The following is a 16,568-nucleotide window of genomic DNA, read 5'->3' on the forward strand; positions in this document are numbered from 1 at the left end:
ATTTGCTTCAACTTGGGCCTCCTAATTAATGTGCCTCTTCCTCTACAAGAGGAAATAAATGCAATACCACGCTGGAACAGAAAAAGAGGGAACATACACTCATCCCTGCTGACCGAAAGCTGCTTGATGTGATCTGAACATCCCCTCCAGATTCCCATAGTCACCGCACTACAGACCTCCACAAGCTGTAGCCCCAATTCCCTCCCCATCGAAGGTTTCTGCCCACACACACAGTAACACATTTGAAAATCCATAACTCTGGCAATACAGGACTAGGCAACAGACACCAGGGAGTAAAGCATGCATTAAAGTAATATTATAACATTTTCAGAAAGCAGTTCCATTCCAGGCAAAAGGACAGCATAATTCAGAGGTCCCAACGCCGCTGAAGGAAGATGGAAAAGCCAGGCTCCTAGCCCCTTTCAGCCCAAAAACAACAACAAAAAACCTCCTTCATTTCAAAGTAAGTACTGACCATGCCAACGTTTCCTATCGCAAAGGCATGAGGACACAAGGACAAAAGACACTCCCTAGACGGGTCCCGTGCAGACGCGCTTAGGACACCAAGGTGAACAACGCCGACCTCGGGGCGAAGTGAAAGAGGGCGCCCAGGGGCTCTTTCCCGCCCACAACCTTCACAGCCACTTCACAGTCTCCAATGTGTACTCTCCAGCGTGCTTCCACCAAACTCCGCGCCTGCCTTGACCCTTAAAACACCACCAAGAAGCAGGAAAGGCAGGTCAACCCGCTGTTTACACATATGGAAAGTGAGGCTTAAAGTGGCTCGTCCCAGACAACCTGCACCCCCACGCAGCCTCTCCCCTCCCCTCCCCTCCGCCCTCATTTAGGCCCAGCCCCCCAAACCCCAGGACAGCTCACCACGCACTAGCTAGGTAACCCTGGCCGAGTTAAACCTCGGATTTTCCCGTCTGTAACAAACTATAAGGTGGTCAGGAGTATTTTTTTTTTAAATAACACACATATATAAAAGGGCGTGGCGCAGTGTCCGGCACGTAGTAGGTGCTCAGAAACGTTTATCCCTCCCATGACTCATAACAATAGGCAGAGACTTTTCACGTCCGGAGCCCCTCGTCATAGGCCTTTCAGAAACCTGCATTCCCTGCCCCCACCTCCCTCCCAGGGTCACCTTCCTACCCCCCTCCCCCCCCCCCGTCACCCTCAGACCGAATGGCACAGACACGCCCCCAAACGGGCCGCGCGGCACCTCCCCCTCCGACCCTCTCCTCACAAACCTTACCCCGGACAGGTTCTCCTCGGCCAGACTCCGTTACGGAAGAGGCCTCCTCCTCGCACCCGCCTCTCCAGCAGCCCCTCCGGCCCTGGGCATTCCTGGGCGCCCCTAAGGCTGAACGCCAGCCGCGGCCCGCGCCGGTTCCCCGGCCGCGCGATCCCGCCGGCCCCCGCTTCCTCCGGATCGAGTTCGACGCGGGCCCGCGCCGGGCCTGTGAGCGCACAGTCGGTTTAAACGATGGCCCGCCCCCTCGCACGGAGCTCTGATAGGCTCCCGTGGGCGGGTGTGCTCGCTAGGGCACGCTCGAGGACCCGGGAAAAGGAAGTGCGAGGGCCACTGGGAAAAAAAAGAAAAAAAAAAAAAAAAAAGAAGGGGTGTCCTTACTATCGGCCCCCAGCCTCGGCCCCGACTTGAGGGCAAAGACTACAAATCCCAACACACCCGCGGCCTTGGAGCCCGCCCCTAACAAACTACAACTCCCGGGAGGCCTTGCGGCAGCGCTGTCGGCGCCAGGCCGAGGTGTGGCGGTGAAGGTAGTTACCATGGAGTTGCGCCGGGGAACCCAGAGGTAGTGAGGGACATCGAGGCTGGAGGGCAGCATCTGCGGGTGAGTCGGGCGGGAAATATGGGAAGCCCATTCTAGGGAACAAGAGCTCTGTGGAGAGGGGAGGGGCACTTCCTTTCTTCGGAACCTGAGATACACACCCAAACAAACAAACAAAAAACTTGACTCGCTCTCACAGTGAACATGACACAACACCCACATAGGGTAGACGGGTTCCGGGGTGCATCACAAACATGGGGCTCCCTGGTCCCCTGGGAGATATCAAACACTTTGACATACCGGTAAGGTTGGTTTTCCTGATGAGCTGAGACCCAGGGGAGTAACCTCAAGAGTAAATCACAGGCGCTGATTCTGGAGATGTAAGGAAAACTTTTGGGGGCTTGCACGGCCCCTTTCCTTCCAAGCAGGAAGACCCCAGGGTAGAGCCTCCGTCTCCGTCTGAGCAGGATCTTTCCACACACTTAGTAGGACTCCTGTCCCCACCTCCTCTATGATCTGTTTCTCAAAGCTCTACAGTTAGAGCTTCATTCCTTTTACAGTCTTCATGACAGATCTGCATTGAGTAACTTACCCAAGCGCTTTCACATCCAGTGTCTCTTTTGAGCTTTGTGAATCAAGGATATTTATCCCCATTTCACAGATTGGAAAACTGAAACTCAAAGAGGCGCAGTGACTTGCCCAAGGCCACACACCAAGTCAGTGACAGCTAGGACTAGAATCCAGTTTGCCTACATCCAGCCAAGTCTTTAACTCAAGCCTACAGCCTCTCTAGTTTTAAGGACTTGTTCCAACAAGTAGGAACTGCCCCAGGGAAAAGAAACCTGTCTAGCCTACACTGGATTATTTGCACTTCAGCATGAATGAGTTTCGGATCCTTCCTTTAAAGTTTAAATGGGAAAGGGAACTAGAGAGAATGAAGACAATGGAAATCAAATAGAAACAGGAAACAGGCTGGCTACACAGCACCCTTGTCTGATGCTGCCATAATTAGCTGGTTTCTGGCTGGCTTCTAGCTGGCCCTGATTGTCCACTTACTATCTTAAAGTACCCCCAGGCTTGGTCCTAGGTCCACTTCCTACCTCACTCTCTATTCCCTTGTTGGGGATTATCATCCACAATTGTATATCTCCAGCCCAGCTCTCATCTCTAAGCTCCATCCAGGTCTGTATAGCCAATTGCCTCTTCAACATCTCCTTCAGGATATGTCAAAGACAACCTAAACTCAACATGTCTGCAACTGAACTTATAATCTCTGTGCACTCCAAGCCTCAACTCCTTCCAGTGTTCTCACCCTCTATCCACCATTTTAGAAGCCAAAGAACCGAGATTTAGCCTAAACACCTCTTACATTTCCCATTCATCATAAAGTCTTGTCAGCTTTACTTCTCATCACATCCTTCCTGCCTACCCTCTCAGATATTTTGCATACTGCAACCAGAGTAATCCTTTAAAAGTAGAAATTTGATATTGTTCACCCTCCCCCATCCCACACTCATTTAAAAAGTGGCTTTCTATTACTCTTAGCATCAAGCAACATTTCCGCCTGACTCCTGCCCACCTCTCCAGCCTCCAGTCTAACCATACCTTCTTTTAAAACCTTTATTGTTGAAAGTATTAGAAATGTCTTCTACCCCCTCCCCCCCTATTTACCCCCTCCAGCTTGCTTAACCATACCTTTTATCCCCTTCGGTTATATGGCCTTTTTAAAGAATTGTTTAATTGATTTCAGAGAGGAAGGGAGAGGAAGGAGAAACATCAATGATGAGAGTTATTAATTGGCTGCCTCCTGCACGCTCCACACTGGGGATTGAGCCAGAAAGCCGGCATATGCCCTGACCTGGAATCAAACCGTGACCTCCTGGTTCATTGGTGGACACTCAGCCACTGAGCCATGCTGGCTGGGTTATATGGCCTTTTTAAGGTCTTCAAAATTTCCAACTAACCTCTCACCATAGAACCTGTTATTTCTGCCTGGAATGTTCATCCCCCCACCCATCTCCCTGTTAATTTGTGCTTATCCTCAATTTCTTCTCTCAATCACTTTTTTTAAAATGTCTTCCCTAAAAATAAAATAAAAATAATAATTAAAGTAATTGTTAAAGATAAAAATGTCTTCCCTGCCGAAACCGGTGTGCCTCAGAGGATAGAGTGTCAGCCTGTGGACTGAAGGGTCCCCATTCGATTCCGGTCAAGGGCATGTACCTTGGTTAAGGGCACATCCCCAGTAGGAGATGTGCAAGAGGCAGCTGATCAATCATTCTCTCTCATCGATGTTTCTAACTCTCTATCCCTCTCCTTTCCTCTCGGTAAAAAATCAATAAAATATATATTTTTTAAATCAGTAAAATATATATTTTTTAAAATGTCTTCCCTGATTGCTCAGCAGATCAGATTCCTCAGTTATAATTACTTCATGTTCCTCTTCTTTATAGTATTGCCCTGTAGCAATTTTTAATGTATATGTTAAACACCTACTACTTGCACCAGGTAGGAATACAATTATGAGAAAAACATGGTTCCTGCTCTGCAGGTCACAGTGGCGTTTATGGACATACAAATAGTTAGCAGATCATCTTAGTGATATGTGTGCTGCCATGGCAGTAAGTAATAGGGTATTTTGGGAGCTCTGAAGAGAAGTTCCACATCCAAGATTTGGGCATAAGATTGGGCGCCTTAGAAAAGATGAAAACTGAGCTGGGTCGTGAATTAGCCAGGCAAAAGGAGGAAGAAACTGTATTCCAAACAACTAAAAGTAATAGGGCAAAAGGGATGGAGCAGAGAGACCATACATAGGAATCATCAAAGAAATCAATATACCACAGGATACATTGATCAATTTTACCGGGAAAGAAAGTGTTCACCAAAGAGGATTCCCTAGAGCTGAGTATTGAAACAGAAGAATATTCACTATGTAGGCAACTGTTTCTTAGAACTAGATGCAGGCCACTTTGCCGCAACCAGTAGAAACCCAGCAAGGCCTTTCTGTGCTCGTGACAGACAGGGTTCTAGTACCTGTATCTTTGCTTCCGGTCTTTGGTCAGGCACAGGGCGGCAGGCACGCAATAAATGTTTGCAGAATTGAATTGAATTATCTTACTGTGAATGAGATGTGGACTGAAACAGCTGAACCTCAAAGCTAATTGTTAGAACAAGCAGCTTAGTATCAACACTCCTAAAACAGAGATCCTGTATTTGGCAGTTTCTCATCCATCTTTTTCACAGTTATTTCCTGAGTACCTGTTGTAATAAGCCAGGTTCTATACTAGCTCACAGGACTACTGTTTAAATGAAGAAGGTTAATAACCCTTTCCAACTGGCAAATTTATCTGAATACTTAGGGCTCCATTTTTAATACGAACTAACCCAGAAAAATGCATCAGGAGCCAGTACTATACACTAAATCAGAAATTCTTAGGAACTGCACTGAGGTAATCGAAAGTCAAGGAGATTAATGATAAAAATCTGCCCTATGCCGAAACCGGTTTCAGCCTGCGGACTAAAAGGTCCCGGGTTCGATTCTGGACAAGGGCATGTACCTTGGTTGCGGGCACATCCCCGGTAGGGGGTGTGCAGGAGGCAGCTGATTGATGATTCTCTCTCATCGATGTTTCTAACTCTCTATCCCTCTCTATTCCTCTCTGTAAAAAATCAATAAAATATATTTTATATTAAAAAAAAAAAATCTGCCGAAACCGGTTTGGCTCAGTGGATAGAGCATCGGCCTGAGGACTGAGGGGTCCCAGGTTCGATTCCGGTCAAGGGCATGTAACTTGGTTGTGGGCACATCCCCAGTGGGGGCTGTACAAGAGGCAGCTGGTCGATGTTTCTCTCTCATCAATGTTTCTGGCTCTCTATCCCTCTCCCTTCCTCTCTGTAAACAATCAATAAAATATATATATATATATTTTTAAATCTGCCCTTAAATATTTTAAGCTAAAATTCACGTTCCGTAATGCAGAACTCTGGGGTCCCAACCCAGGTCTTACTTTGAGAAAAGTGTCCAATCTTGCTCAAAGGCATCAAACCTGTTGTAGATTCCCAATGGAATGGGCTTCTGTCTAGATGAGAACACAAGGTCCCTCTGTTTCTACAAGAGAAACAATTTTTTGTTGTCTCTCTCTAGATTTGGCATTTAAAATCTAGATTAGATCTCCCTAATCAATACCCCATGCCCACCTGGCTGGTCCCGCATTAGACAGAGTTCAGTTGTAATTGACTCAAGCCTGTACTTCCCAAAGCTCAGTTGAAACTGCTGCTTTTTGAGAGGAAGCCGTTCACTTTATTCCTCTAACCCAGAGATTTTCAACTGTTGTGCTGCAAACATTTTAAAAACATGCAATACCTGACTATTTAGTCAAGGACACTGACCTCTTTTCCCTTAGATTGTCAAGTTAAAAAATGGCAATAGCCAACACAATAACCATCTGATATGAATTAATCAGAACTATATTTGCTTTACTTTGTTGTCAGATTGGCAAAAATATATATTTTTGGTGTGCCACAGAACTAATAATTAGTTTGTGCATGTCATGAGATGAAAAGGGTTGAAATCCCTGCTCTAAACTTGTTAAATTCTATCTTTGCATGTGTTAATTCATACAAAAAAATTTACTTAAACTGTATGTAGCTTAAACTGAATTACAAACTATCAACTCCATAGTTTGTTTTTTAAAAATATTTTAAAAATTTATTTCAGAGAGAAACAACAGTGATGAGAGAGAATCACTGATTGGTTGCCTCCCACTGGGGATTGAGTCTACAGACCAGGCATGTGCCCTGACCTGGAATTGAACCATGGCCTCTGGGTTCAGAGGTGTACACTCAACCACTGAGCCACACCAGCCAGGCTCAACTCTATAGTTTTTAAAAGAAATTTCATATTAAGAACATTTGTGAATTGTTTCTGCATACAGACTATTTGTTTCTTTTAATCAAATGATGAGAATCAGCCCTAACCGGTTTGGCTCAGTGGACAGAATGTTGGCAAGAATCACATATCCTAATGTTTCCCTTTTGGCTTTGTTTGTCAGAAATTTCAGAGCTAAATATAGGCCTACTTTCCTAATTCTTTGGTACATCTCTGTCTTCCTTTAATCTGGTTTCTAATCTTCCTCTTCCGTGTTTATACAATATTTTCTTCATCCACACTGTCCAGTATGGTAGCCTTTAGTCACATGTGGCTACTGAATACTTGATAATTTGTCCAAATTGGGATGTGCTATAAAGTGTAAAATATTTCAGTTTTTAATATTATATGTTGAATTATATTTTGCATATATTGGGTTAAATACAATATATGATTAAATTTAACTTTCCCTGCTCTGGCTGGTTTGGCTCAATGGATAGAGTGTTGACCTGCAGATTGAAGGGTCCCAGGTTTGATTCTGGTCAAAGGCATGTACCTTGGTTGTGCGTGTATCCCCAGTGGGGAGTGTGCAAGAGGCAGCTGATCAATGATTCTCTCTCATCGGTGTTTCTAACTCTCTATCCCTCTTATTTCCTCTCTGTAAAAAAAATCAATAAAATATATTTTTAAAAAATAAAAATAAAAAATAAAAAGTAAATTTAATTTTCCCTGTTTCTTTTGACTTTCTTTTTATTATTGGCTATTAGAAATATTTATATTACCTAGGTGAAAAAAAATTATATATGTGGCTTGCATTTGTGAAATCCATTATATTTCTGTGGACAGTTCTTTTCTTTAAAAATTTTTTTTTGATTTTTTAGAGAGAGGAAAGGAGAGGGAGAGAGAGAAACACTGATGAGAGAAAAACATCAATCAGCTGCCTTGTGCACACCCGGTACTGGGGATCCGTAACCTGGGTACGTGCCCTGATTGGGAATCAAACCGGTGACCTTTTGGTGCATCGACAATGCTCAATCCACTGAACCACCTGGACATTTCTTTGGCCAGGCTGGACATTTCTTTTCTACAAATCATCCTGTTTTGAATGTATATTTGTAAACTACCTAAAGTCCCTTTGGAAACCAGATGAAAAAGTAAATGCAAAGGAGGTGATGGCAATGGATAGAGTGAAAAAGGGGAGGTTCCCTGGGAAATATACTTGTCCTTGTCAGTCCATTTGTCTTATTTGTGTCACATACAAAACGCTTCTATATTTTCAACTGTTCTGATCAGGTGTGTAGTGTTCTTATGGCTCTGCTCAGCCTGTTGAAAAGTTCTCAGCTTTACTTGAGCCAGCAAATTGGAAAGGATCTGATAAGACAATTTACATCACACTTGTAAACGACTGATAACATTGTGTTCACCCCTCTCAAGGGGTATTTCTATTTTAACAGGGAACAATCCCTGAACCCAAAGGAATGAATCCATAATGGTGGAGTTTCAGGCATCAGTGACAGGTGAGTGAGAGTGAGACAGATTCTGGTTTTATGTGTGTTATTTACATACACATGACTACATTTGGGATGTGGCTGAAAGTAGGGTCTTTGGATGAAAAGGCAATAGGGCCTGACAGAGAAAGTAGCAAATTCTGAGCTGGATCAGACTGCAAAAGGGGGTCAGACACAGTGCTCTAAGGGGTTTGTTAAGCAATAGAATAACCCAGTTGATGTCACTAGAGGATAGGTAGCAAAACCATTTCCATGGTAACTTCTGTGGAGTAGCAGAAAGGGCCTCAGAGTAGGATTCAGAAGACTGACTACAGTCCACAACTGACTCACTGGCTTAATTTTGGGCAAGTTCTTTCACTCTGGGTCTCAGTTTCTTCATCTGGAAAGTAGAAATGGGTGTTATAACTATCAATGAGCTCTAAGGGATGTGAAGGTGTTCTGAGAAGTAGGAAGTGCCCTACAACTGAAAAGAATCATATTAGTATCTTAAAATATAAGTGCAGCCAGGCAAGCCTGGAGTATAGAGGGTAGGAAGCAGGGGTGGAGGGCAATGGGGAAACCTGAGGGCCTGTGCCCCTTGTTCCTAGAACACCAGCCCTTCTCTGTCCTCCCAGGCTGAACCCGGACTTCAGGGCCCATGCTCACACCGGACAAATTATGGCCTGAGCTATGAGCAGACAGGACTACATGAACGCTGCGGTACAAGAGCCCCCTCTTGACTACTCCTTCCGAAACATCCAGGTGATTCAAGGTCAGCCCACAGAGAACAGCACTCAGCTCACCGTAGCAGCGGCTGGGTGTGATCCCTAGGGAGTAATCAGCCTTCTACTTAAAAGCCTGAAGAGATCCTTCCAGTATACTGGCAGGTTTTGTTGTCTTTTCTAGGAGGAGTAGAAGGAAGGGAGGTGGGAGTGGAAGTGTTTCGTCTTTTAAAAAATTAGCAGAAACTCTGACAGGAACCAGGGGGCTCTCTCAGGGTAATTGATCATCTTCAAAAGACAGGCTACAAGAAAGTCAGGTGGGAGAAAGCTGGGAAGCCAGTCTGTCAGCCAGTAGTTTTATTCTGTTTTTACCTGGAGAGGAACTAATGGAAGGAAAACACGGCCTGCAGCAGAGTCCTGTCTCTTAGTCAGGACACAAGCCTATTCTGATCACTGGTAAAACTTTTTTTTTTGGGGGGGGGGGGGTGGTGGGTCTTGTTATTAACAAACTGGCATGTTTCCAGTATAATACTTGACATTTTATATTCATCCCAGTCATATCCAAGTTTATTTCATCATCACCCACACTTATAGGTTTCAGCACTGCCCACACTCGTTCCCGTTTTATCACTCAATATCTGTGTCAACGGGCAGCTAGTACCTCTCAGAAGGGGACACAGCAGGGTTCTCAAGTAATGTATTTTCAAAGGAATATGCTAGAGTTCTGCTGTCATCTGATTTTGTTTTCTGGTCTCATAAATGCTCCAGTGTATCTGTCCTCAAAGAACACAGTTTGGCATCAATATATCCTGGACCCATTATCTGGCTTTGGTCCCCTTTCTTAGGCAACTGGTGGCCACTTGAAGTTCAGAAAACGCAAACAGTTATCTAGGGTACTGGATACTACTTGGGTTTGGATTTAGCATACTGCAGGGGTTGGCATCAGCTACAGTAGTAACTCATATTTGTTCTTCAGTGAGCACACACCTACCTACCGTGATCTTTATTTTTTATGCATGGTATCGCTTCTGCTTGATGTAGTCCGTGTTTCACAAGGGGTTTTAGCTACAGTCATGGCTACATGCACTATAGCCATGGTGACAGAGGAAGGGAAGCATGGCTTTCAGTACCCTGGGAATTCCCAGCTCTGAGCAGGGAGATGTAGTTTACCCTTTATGGAGTCCTCAAATGAGGATAGAGATAAGCTACTACAACCAAGGATAACTCCACAGCACAAAACATGATCAGTACAGACCCCTTGTTCTTCATTCAACAGTTAAATATTTGTTAAGCACCTATTTTATTAAGCACATATATATGTATTTATGTATATATGTATATGTATGTATACATATATGCCAGGCATAGTGCTCCTTGATGAATATTAGGTGGGGAAGAGGCACATCTAAGCCCCAAAAGGCCAGTCCTCTCAGGTTTCCCAGAACTATGGAACACTTACTTAAAATTGGGGGTGAGGACAGGGTAGAGTTTAGGGGTACTTGGTTCACTATTTGGCAATTAATCAATAGATGGATCATAGAATCTGAAATGGCAGTGATTTTTGAAGGCATCCAATCTGTTCTACCTCCAACCCATAGTTCTCTAACTTCTGCTCACTTAGTGTTAAGGGAGTCCCTTACCACAGGCACCTCCCCACCCCTTCCTTATGGGATGTTCTTCATAGCAAACTAACTCCTGACTTCTGGGGACACATGGGAAAAGTTGCATGGCAACTCTTCAGAGGGGTGAAGACAGAATCACTTTATCCTCATTTTCCTGTAGCTAGACAACCTCCAGTTCTCTGAGTGTTGATATTTGTGGTCCAGTTTCCAGACCTGCCTTTGCCTACAAGGCCGATCCTCAGCAATACAGTACCCTGCTGGAGCCGGAGGGAGCAGTAACTGTAGCAGTCTAGACACCTTGCTTTACCCTTGATAACAGCAGCCCTAGGCAACCTTGGATTTTAGGCAATGCCATTCCACCAGTGGCTCCTGAGCTTGGAGTCAGCCCAGACTTGATGCATTCCCTAAGCTGCTGCCTCATCACGCTGGATGCATCACATTGGATGCTAGTCCATATGTGGGCTTTTTATTTCTTTAAATGTTTTTATTGATTACAGAGAGGGAGGAGATAGAAACACCAGTGATGAGAATCATTGGTCGGCTGCCTCCTGCGTCCCCCCTACTGGGGGATCAAGCCCACAACCAGGCATGTGCCTTGACCAGGAATTGAGCTGGCAGCCTCTTGGTTCATAGGTCAACACTCAACCCCTGAGCCACACCCTTCAGGCTATGTGGGCTTTTAAAAAATGTGTTTTTATTGATTTTAGAGAGGGAGACAGAGATAGAAACATTGATCAGCTGCCTCCTGCATGCTCCCTACTGAGGATTGAACCTGCAACAGGGACATGAGCCCTGACTGGAATTGAACTAGTGACCTCTTGGTTCATGGATCAAAGCTCAACCACTGAGTCACACTGGTCAGGCCCTATGTAGGCTTATTTTAACATCTTTGTAACTTCATTCCAGGGCTTACAGTCAGGAGCTGGAAGGCTGGGAGGCAGGCTTAGGAGTTTCTTCACAAACTGGGGTGCTCCAGTCCATTTCTGCCTCATTCCTCCAATCTCACACTCCACCTGGGAGCTCTCACTCTAGGACTGAGACAGAGAGCCATCTGGTGGATGCTGCCTGACATGCAGCTGAGGAGAGGAAGTGAATGTTGGCTGGGGGTGGAAGAGAGGAAGTGTATGCAAAAAGAGCCAAGGGGAGGGTGAAGACAAACCTGCCCAATTCAACAAGTACTAAGTATTTCCTTCTCCAGAGGCAGTTTTATTTATTTTTTAATCCTCACCCGAGGATATCTTCCCATTGATTTTTAGAGAAAGTGGGAGAGGGAAAGATAGAAATATTGACGTGAGAGAAGCACATTGATTGGTTGCCTCCTGTAGGAGCCCTGGCCAAGGCCCAGGCTGGAGAGGAGCCTGCAACCACGGTATGTGCCTTGACTGGAATCAAACCTGGGCGCCTTCGGCCCTCATACCAACACACTATCCACTGAGCCAAACCGGCTAGGGCCAGAGGCAGTTTTAAACAAGTAACCAAAGGTATAGGGGCCATAGGAAAACTATAGTCACCTCAACCAGAGTTGGTGTCTGATTCTGGTGTCTGTAAGCTTGGGCAAAGCGCATCCTCTCTCTGGACCTCATTTGTCAAAAAACAAAAACAAATCAGAATGGGAGGCAGGGAACGGTTACAGGGGTGTCCATTCAGATGGGTTCTAACATCACTCTATTCTCCTCACCTAAACTTTCTGAAGGTATTGTTTACACTACCTGCTTATATTTCCTTACCTTCCATTCACACTTTTTTTAAAAATATATTTTATTGATTTTTTTACAGAGAGGGAGATAGAGTTAGAAACATCAATCAGCTGCCTCCTGCACACCCCTTACTGGGGATGTGCCCACAACCAAGGTACATGCCCTTGACCAAAATTGAACCTGGGACCTTTCAGTCCGCAGGCTGACGCTCTATCCACTGAGCCAAACTAGTTTCAGTTTCCATTCACTCTTGACTCACTCCAGTCTAGCTTCTGTTCCCAGGCCCTTGCCATTTAATTGAAACAGCCCTCATCAAAGTCACCAGGGGCTTCAAATTTTGTTCCCAAAATTACTTTTCTTTCCTCATCTCCCCTAAAACTCATTCCTATAAATATGGATTCCCTGAGCATCTATAAAACTAACCTCTCCTGGCTTGCTTTGTCCTTTCCTGATTATTCAGTACTTTTTTAAAAAAATATTGTTTTAAAAAATGTTTTCATTGATTTTTAGAGAGGTTTAAAGGAGGGAAAGAAACATTGATGAGAGAGAATCATCAATCAGTTGCCTCTTACATGCCCCCCACTGGGGACTGAGCCCACAACACAGGCATGTGCCCTGACCAGGAATTGAACCAGCAACCTCTTGGTATTATCCTATGTAGGATAATACTCAATCCACTGAGCCACATGGGCTGGGTTCAGTAACTTCTTAAATGGACTCCCCTTCCTCCTTGTGCCTCCTCTCTACTTTTACAATTCCCGAGGACTCTCGTCCATTTCTCTAACTGTTCACTCTCTATGGTATTTTTCTCAAGTCTGTGTCTCCGACCTTCATATCCAACGGCCTACTTGGAATCTCCACTTCTTTACATTTAATGAGCCTCAGACACACCAAGGTCAAGTCTAAACTCATTACCTGCCCAACCATGTTTCTTCCTTAATTCCGTATCAGTTACATCAAGTCACTTCGACTGACCTTCATCTCTTGCTTGGATGATTAAAATAGCCAAATTGGTCTACTCCCTAAAACACACTCTACTAAAGCTTCAGAGTGATCTTTCTTGTATGCAAGATTTATCTCCTTTGCTCCAAAACCTCCAGTGGTTCCTGTCACCTACAGTAAAGTCCAAGATATTCAGCCTGGCATTAGAGGTTCCTCGTCACCTTTTTCCTCCTTGTCCCTGTGCAGCACATACATGTGTGCCCATGTTCCACACTCTGTGCCTTTGCTCATGTTCTTCTCACCCTTTCCACCCCTCTCCTAATCCACTGAGATCCAGCTCAGGTTTCACTTTTCCTAGGGAACTTCATGAGCTCCAGACTAAGGAGCCCCTCTCCTTCAACAACTTAAATAGCATTTACCACACTACACTGCCAGTTTGTTTCCGTCTTGCCCATTTAAGCTCCTCCAAGACATAAACATCTGCTTCATCCCTACCCTCTTAACTCACACAGAGCGTGGCACAGTCTGTCTCTCATATTGTTCACCATTGTATATCCAATAGCTGGCACATAGTAGTTCAATACTGATGGAAGAGAGCAAATCAGGGTGTGTTACACTGAAGTGAATTCTGTAGGCTCTACCAGTGGATAATTTGGGACTTTGTGTCATCGTAACTTTGGCTCAAGCCCAACTCTGGTTTTTGGTTTCTTCATAAAATAGGAATGGTTTTATCCCTCTCCCCTCAACACATATACACAGGGTGTACACAGAGGACCCAATAATAAAATAGATATGAGAGGAGCATGTGACCCAAACCGAGTTTGGGATAAGAAGTCTTTGGCCCTTAGTTCAAGCTTACTGTCTTCTGGGGCCTGTGAGATGGGGTTCTTGAGCTGACAGCAGTTGCACTAGTCAGCCTGTGGCCCCTCCAGTTAGCTCACGCTTATTCTCTCAGCTTTCATCCCCCAGAACCAGAAAGGCAAAGATGACATATGCAGACTTCACTTTGTTCCCACAGATCTGATGAGCGAGGAGCCAAGGAGAGGGCTGCGACCACTAAGGCGCTCGAAGTCAGGGAAGTTACTGACCCAGTCCCTGTGGCTGAACAACAATGTCCTCAATGAGCTGAGAGACTTCCCCCAAGTAATTTCACAGAAGCTGCAGCATCCAGAGAACCTGGCCTGGATCGACCTGTCTTTCAATGACCTGACTTCCATTGACCCTGTGAGTTCCCAGTCCTGAGTCCAGCCCGAGCCTTTCCACCTCCCACATCTCATCAAGGAAGTTGTGAGCACATGGTACTGTGTCTGAAGCACACAGCTGTTGGCTCTGATGTAGGTTCAGATCCTAGATTTGCCTCTTATGGTTTTGGACAACCTTCCTAACCTCTCCAAAACCCAGTTTTCAGACAGGGGGAATCATCAATATTTTGTGAGAATTAAATAATGTATGAAAACCAACTGGCACATAGAAAGCTGAAATAAAATGGTAGCTGTTGTTATGAGCACCCACTGTGCCTTGTGCAGAGCTCTGTGGAAGAGGCAGGCAGAACTACAGCACTTTATTTCCCATCACTCAGACTCAACTGTGAAATAAATAAAACTGGTCCTGTTGTCCAGGATCCATTAGGCGGGAGGAGCTAGAGCACAACTTAAAATCTGTTCCCCAGGTATAGTGATGTTTCACTATTTTAAAAGCTTCTCCTATGTTCTGCCGAGACTGGTTTGGCTCAATGGATAGAGCGTCGGCTTGGAGACTGAAGGGTCCCAGGTTCGATTCTGGTCAAGGGCATGTACCTTGGTTGCGGGCACATTCCCAGTGGGGGGTGTGCAAGAGGCAGCTGATCGATGACTCTCTCTCATCGATGTTTCTAACTATCTCTCTCCCTTCCTCTCTGTACAAAATCAATAAAATATATTAAAAATAAATAAAAGCTTCTCCTATGTCCTGAGACTCTCAGATCCCCAAAGGTCTTCAGTGAAAGGGCAACTAAGGCTCAGGTAGAAGCAGGCGGGTCCAGTCACCTGACAAGTCAGGGACAGTGCTCGGACCCAGGCTCCTATTTCCTGCTTTTAAGATCACAGCTGTCAGTGGATGCCCTATACCTCCTCAAAGGTGAATGAAAGTAGGTTAGAGTCATCCGATATGGCTGGAGACGAGGGGTGGTGGAAAGCAAGCTGTTAGCCAAACTCTACTCACCAAGTCAGTCCTGAGCACAGCTCTAGAGGCCTGTCTAGCCTGGCTTTCGGTTTCTTCCCCAACAAGGTCCTGACCACTTTCTTCAACCTGAGTGTCCTCTACCTCCATGGGAACAGCATCCAGCGCCTCGGAGAGGTGAATAAGCTGGCCATCCTCCCTCGGCTCCGGAGCCTCACCCTCCATGGGAACCCCATGGAGGAAGAGAAGGGGTATCGGTGAGTGCCCTGCCCTGGAGCTAGGCTTCCCCAAGGCAAAGGAGGGGAGACAAGGAAAAGCAGTAGAGACCTTTAGGCATTTCCTGCTGTCAGGATAAACTCCGTCTCCCCCAAATTATACTCAAGTCCCTCCATTCCTGCAATCGGGAGATAGCAGCAGCTGGTGGGGGGAATGGGGTCCTGGTGGGGGGGCTGGCCCCCAGCCCGAGTCTTCCCCACAGGCATTATGTGCTGTGCACCTTGCCTCGTATCACCACATTCGACTTCAGTGGGGTCACCAAAGCAGACCGCACCTCAGCTGAAGTGTGGAAACGCATGAACATCAGGCCCAAGAAAATCCGGATCAAGCAGGAGGCACTCTGAGGTTCCCAGGACTGCAGCCGGCTGAAGGCATGAGGATAGCCAGGGTTGGTCTGACCATACAATAAAGGATTTGAGCTGTTCAGCAGATCAGAAGTCACGTGTGCTGTGTAAAAATGCCCCCAACTCAGGCAGTTGCCACCGGCTCTGGTCTTGCTTCACTGAAAGGGAGGCAGGGAAGGGAAAGGCCTGTTGGCCTGAGACACCTGAGACCTGGGTTCACTGCATGGTCTTTGGGAGCTTATCTCAACCCCGGGTCCTTTTTTCACTCTTCAGATCAGATATCCTAGAATTAGAGTTGCTTCACAGAGCACCAGGGTTCTGTGGCAATCAGAGGCCTCGGTGATAAAATCCCAAGAAGATAGGCCGTGAATGCTGAATCCCCCATTTCCATCCAACCAGAGCAGTTACTCTCATGTTGTATGTGCTGGGATTGTGCTTGAGACTTCATTTGATAAAAAGAACTTCTGCCCTAGCCGGGTTGCTCAGTGGTTAGAGCGCTGGCCCACGAACTAAAGGGTCACGGATTTGATTCCCGGTCAAGGGCACGTACTTCAGCTGCAGGTTCCCCAGCCCTGGTAGGGGCACAAGCGGGAGGCAACCTATCGATGTGTCTCTCACCTCAATGTTTCTCATTCTCCCAACCTCCCTCCCACTCTCT

At 45.8% G+C, this 16,568-nt stretch overlaps 1 protein-coding gene across 9 annotated transcripts; it reads left to right on the plus strand.

Annotated features, from left to right (window-relative positions):
• Positions 1 to 1,712: 1,712 nt before the first annotated feature.
• Positions 1,713 to 16,382, plus strand: LRRC51 (leucine rich repeat containing 51). 9 transcript variants are annotated; one of them, XM_045577793.1, is made up of 6 exons: positions 1,713 to 1,859; positions 8,098 to 8,180; positions 8,786 to 8,922; positions 14,152 to 14,357; positions 15,399 to 15,547; positions 16,184 to 16,382. In XM_045577793.1, exons 3-6 carry the CDS (start codon positions 8,841 to 8,843, stop codon positions 16,251 to 16,253), a joined length of 507 nt encoding a protein of 168 aa, XP_045433749.1. In that variant the 5' UTR covers positions 1,713 to 1,859; positions 8,098 to 8,180; positions 8,786 to 8,840; the 3' UTR covers positions 16,254 to 16,382. The 9 variants fall into 9 exon arrangements, with proteins under 9 accessions (XP_045433749.1, XP_045433746.1, XP_045433747.1 ...); XM_045577790.1 differs by having other exon boundaries at positions 1,715 to 1,859; positions 15,817 to 16,382; XM_045577794.1 differs by having other exon boundaries at positions 1,720 to 1,859; positions 8,786 to 8,912; positions 15,769 to 16,382.
• The last annotated feature ends 186 nt before the right edge of the window (positions 16,383 to 16,568 follow it).

The sequence above is a fragment of the Pipistrellus kuhlii genome, unplaced genomic scaffold (genome assembly GCF_014108245.1).
Source record: "Pipistrellus kuhlii isolate mPipKuh1 unplaced genomic scaffold, mPipKuh1.p scaffold_m20_p_9, whole genome shotgun sequence".
Classification (NCBI taxonomy): domain Eukaryota; kingdom Metazoa; phylum Chordata; class Mammalia; order Chiroptera; family Vespertilionidae; genus Pipistrellus; species Pipistrellus kuhlii.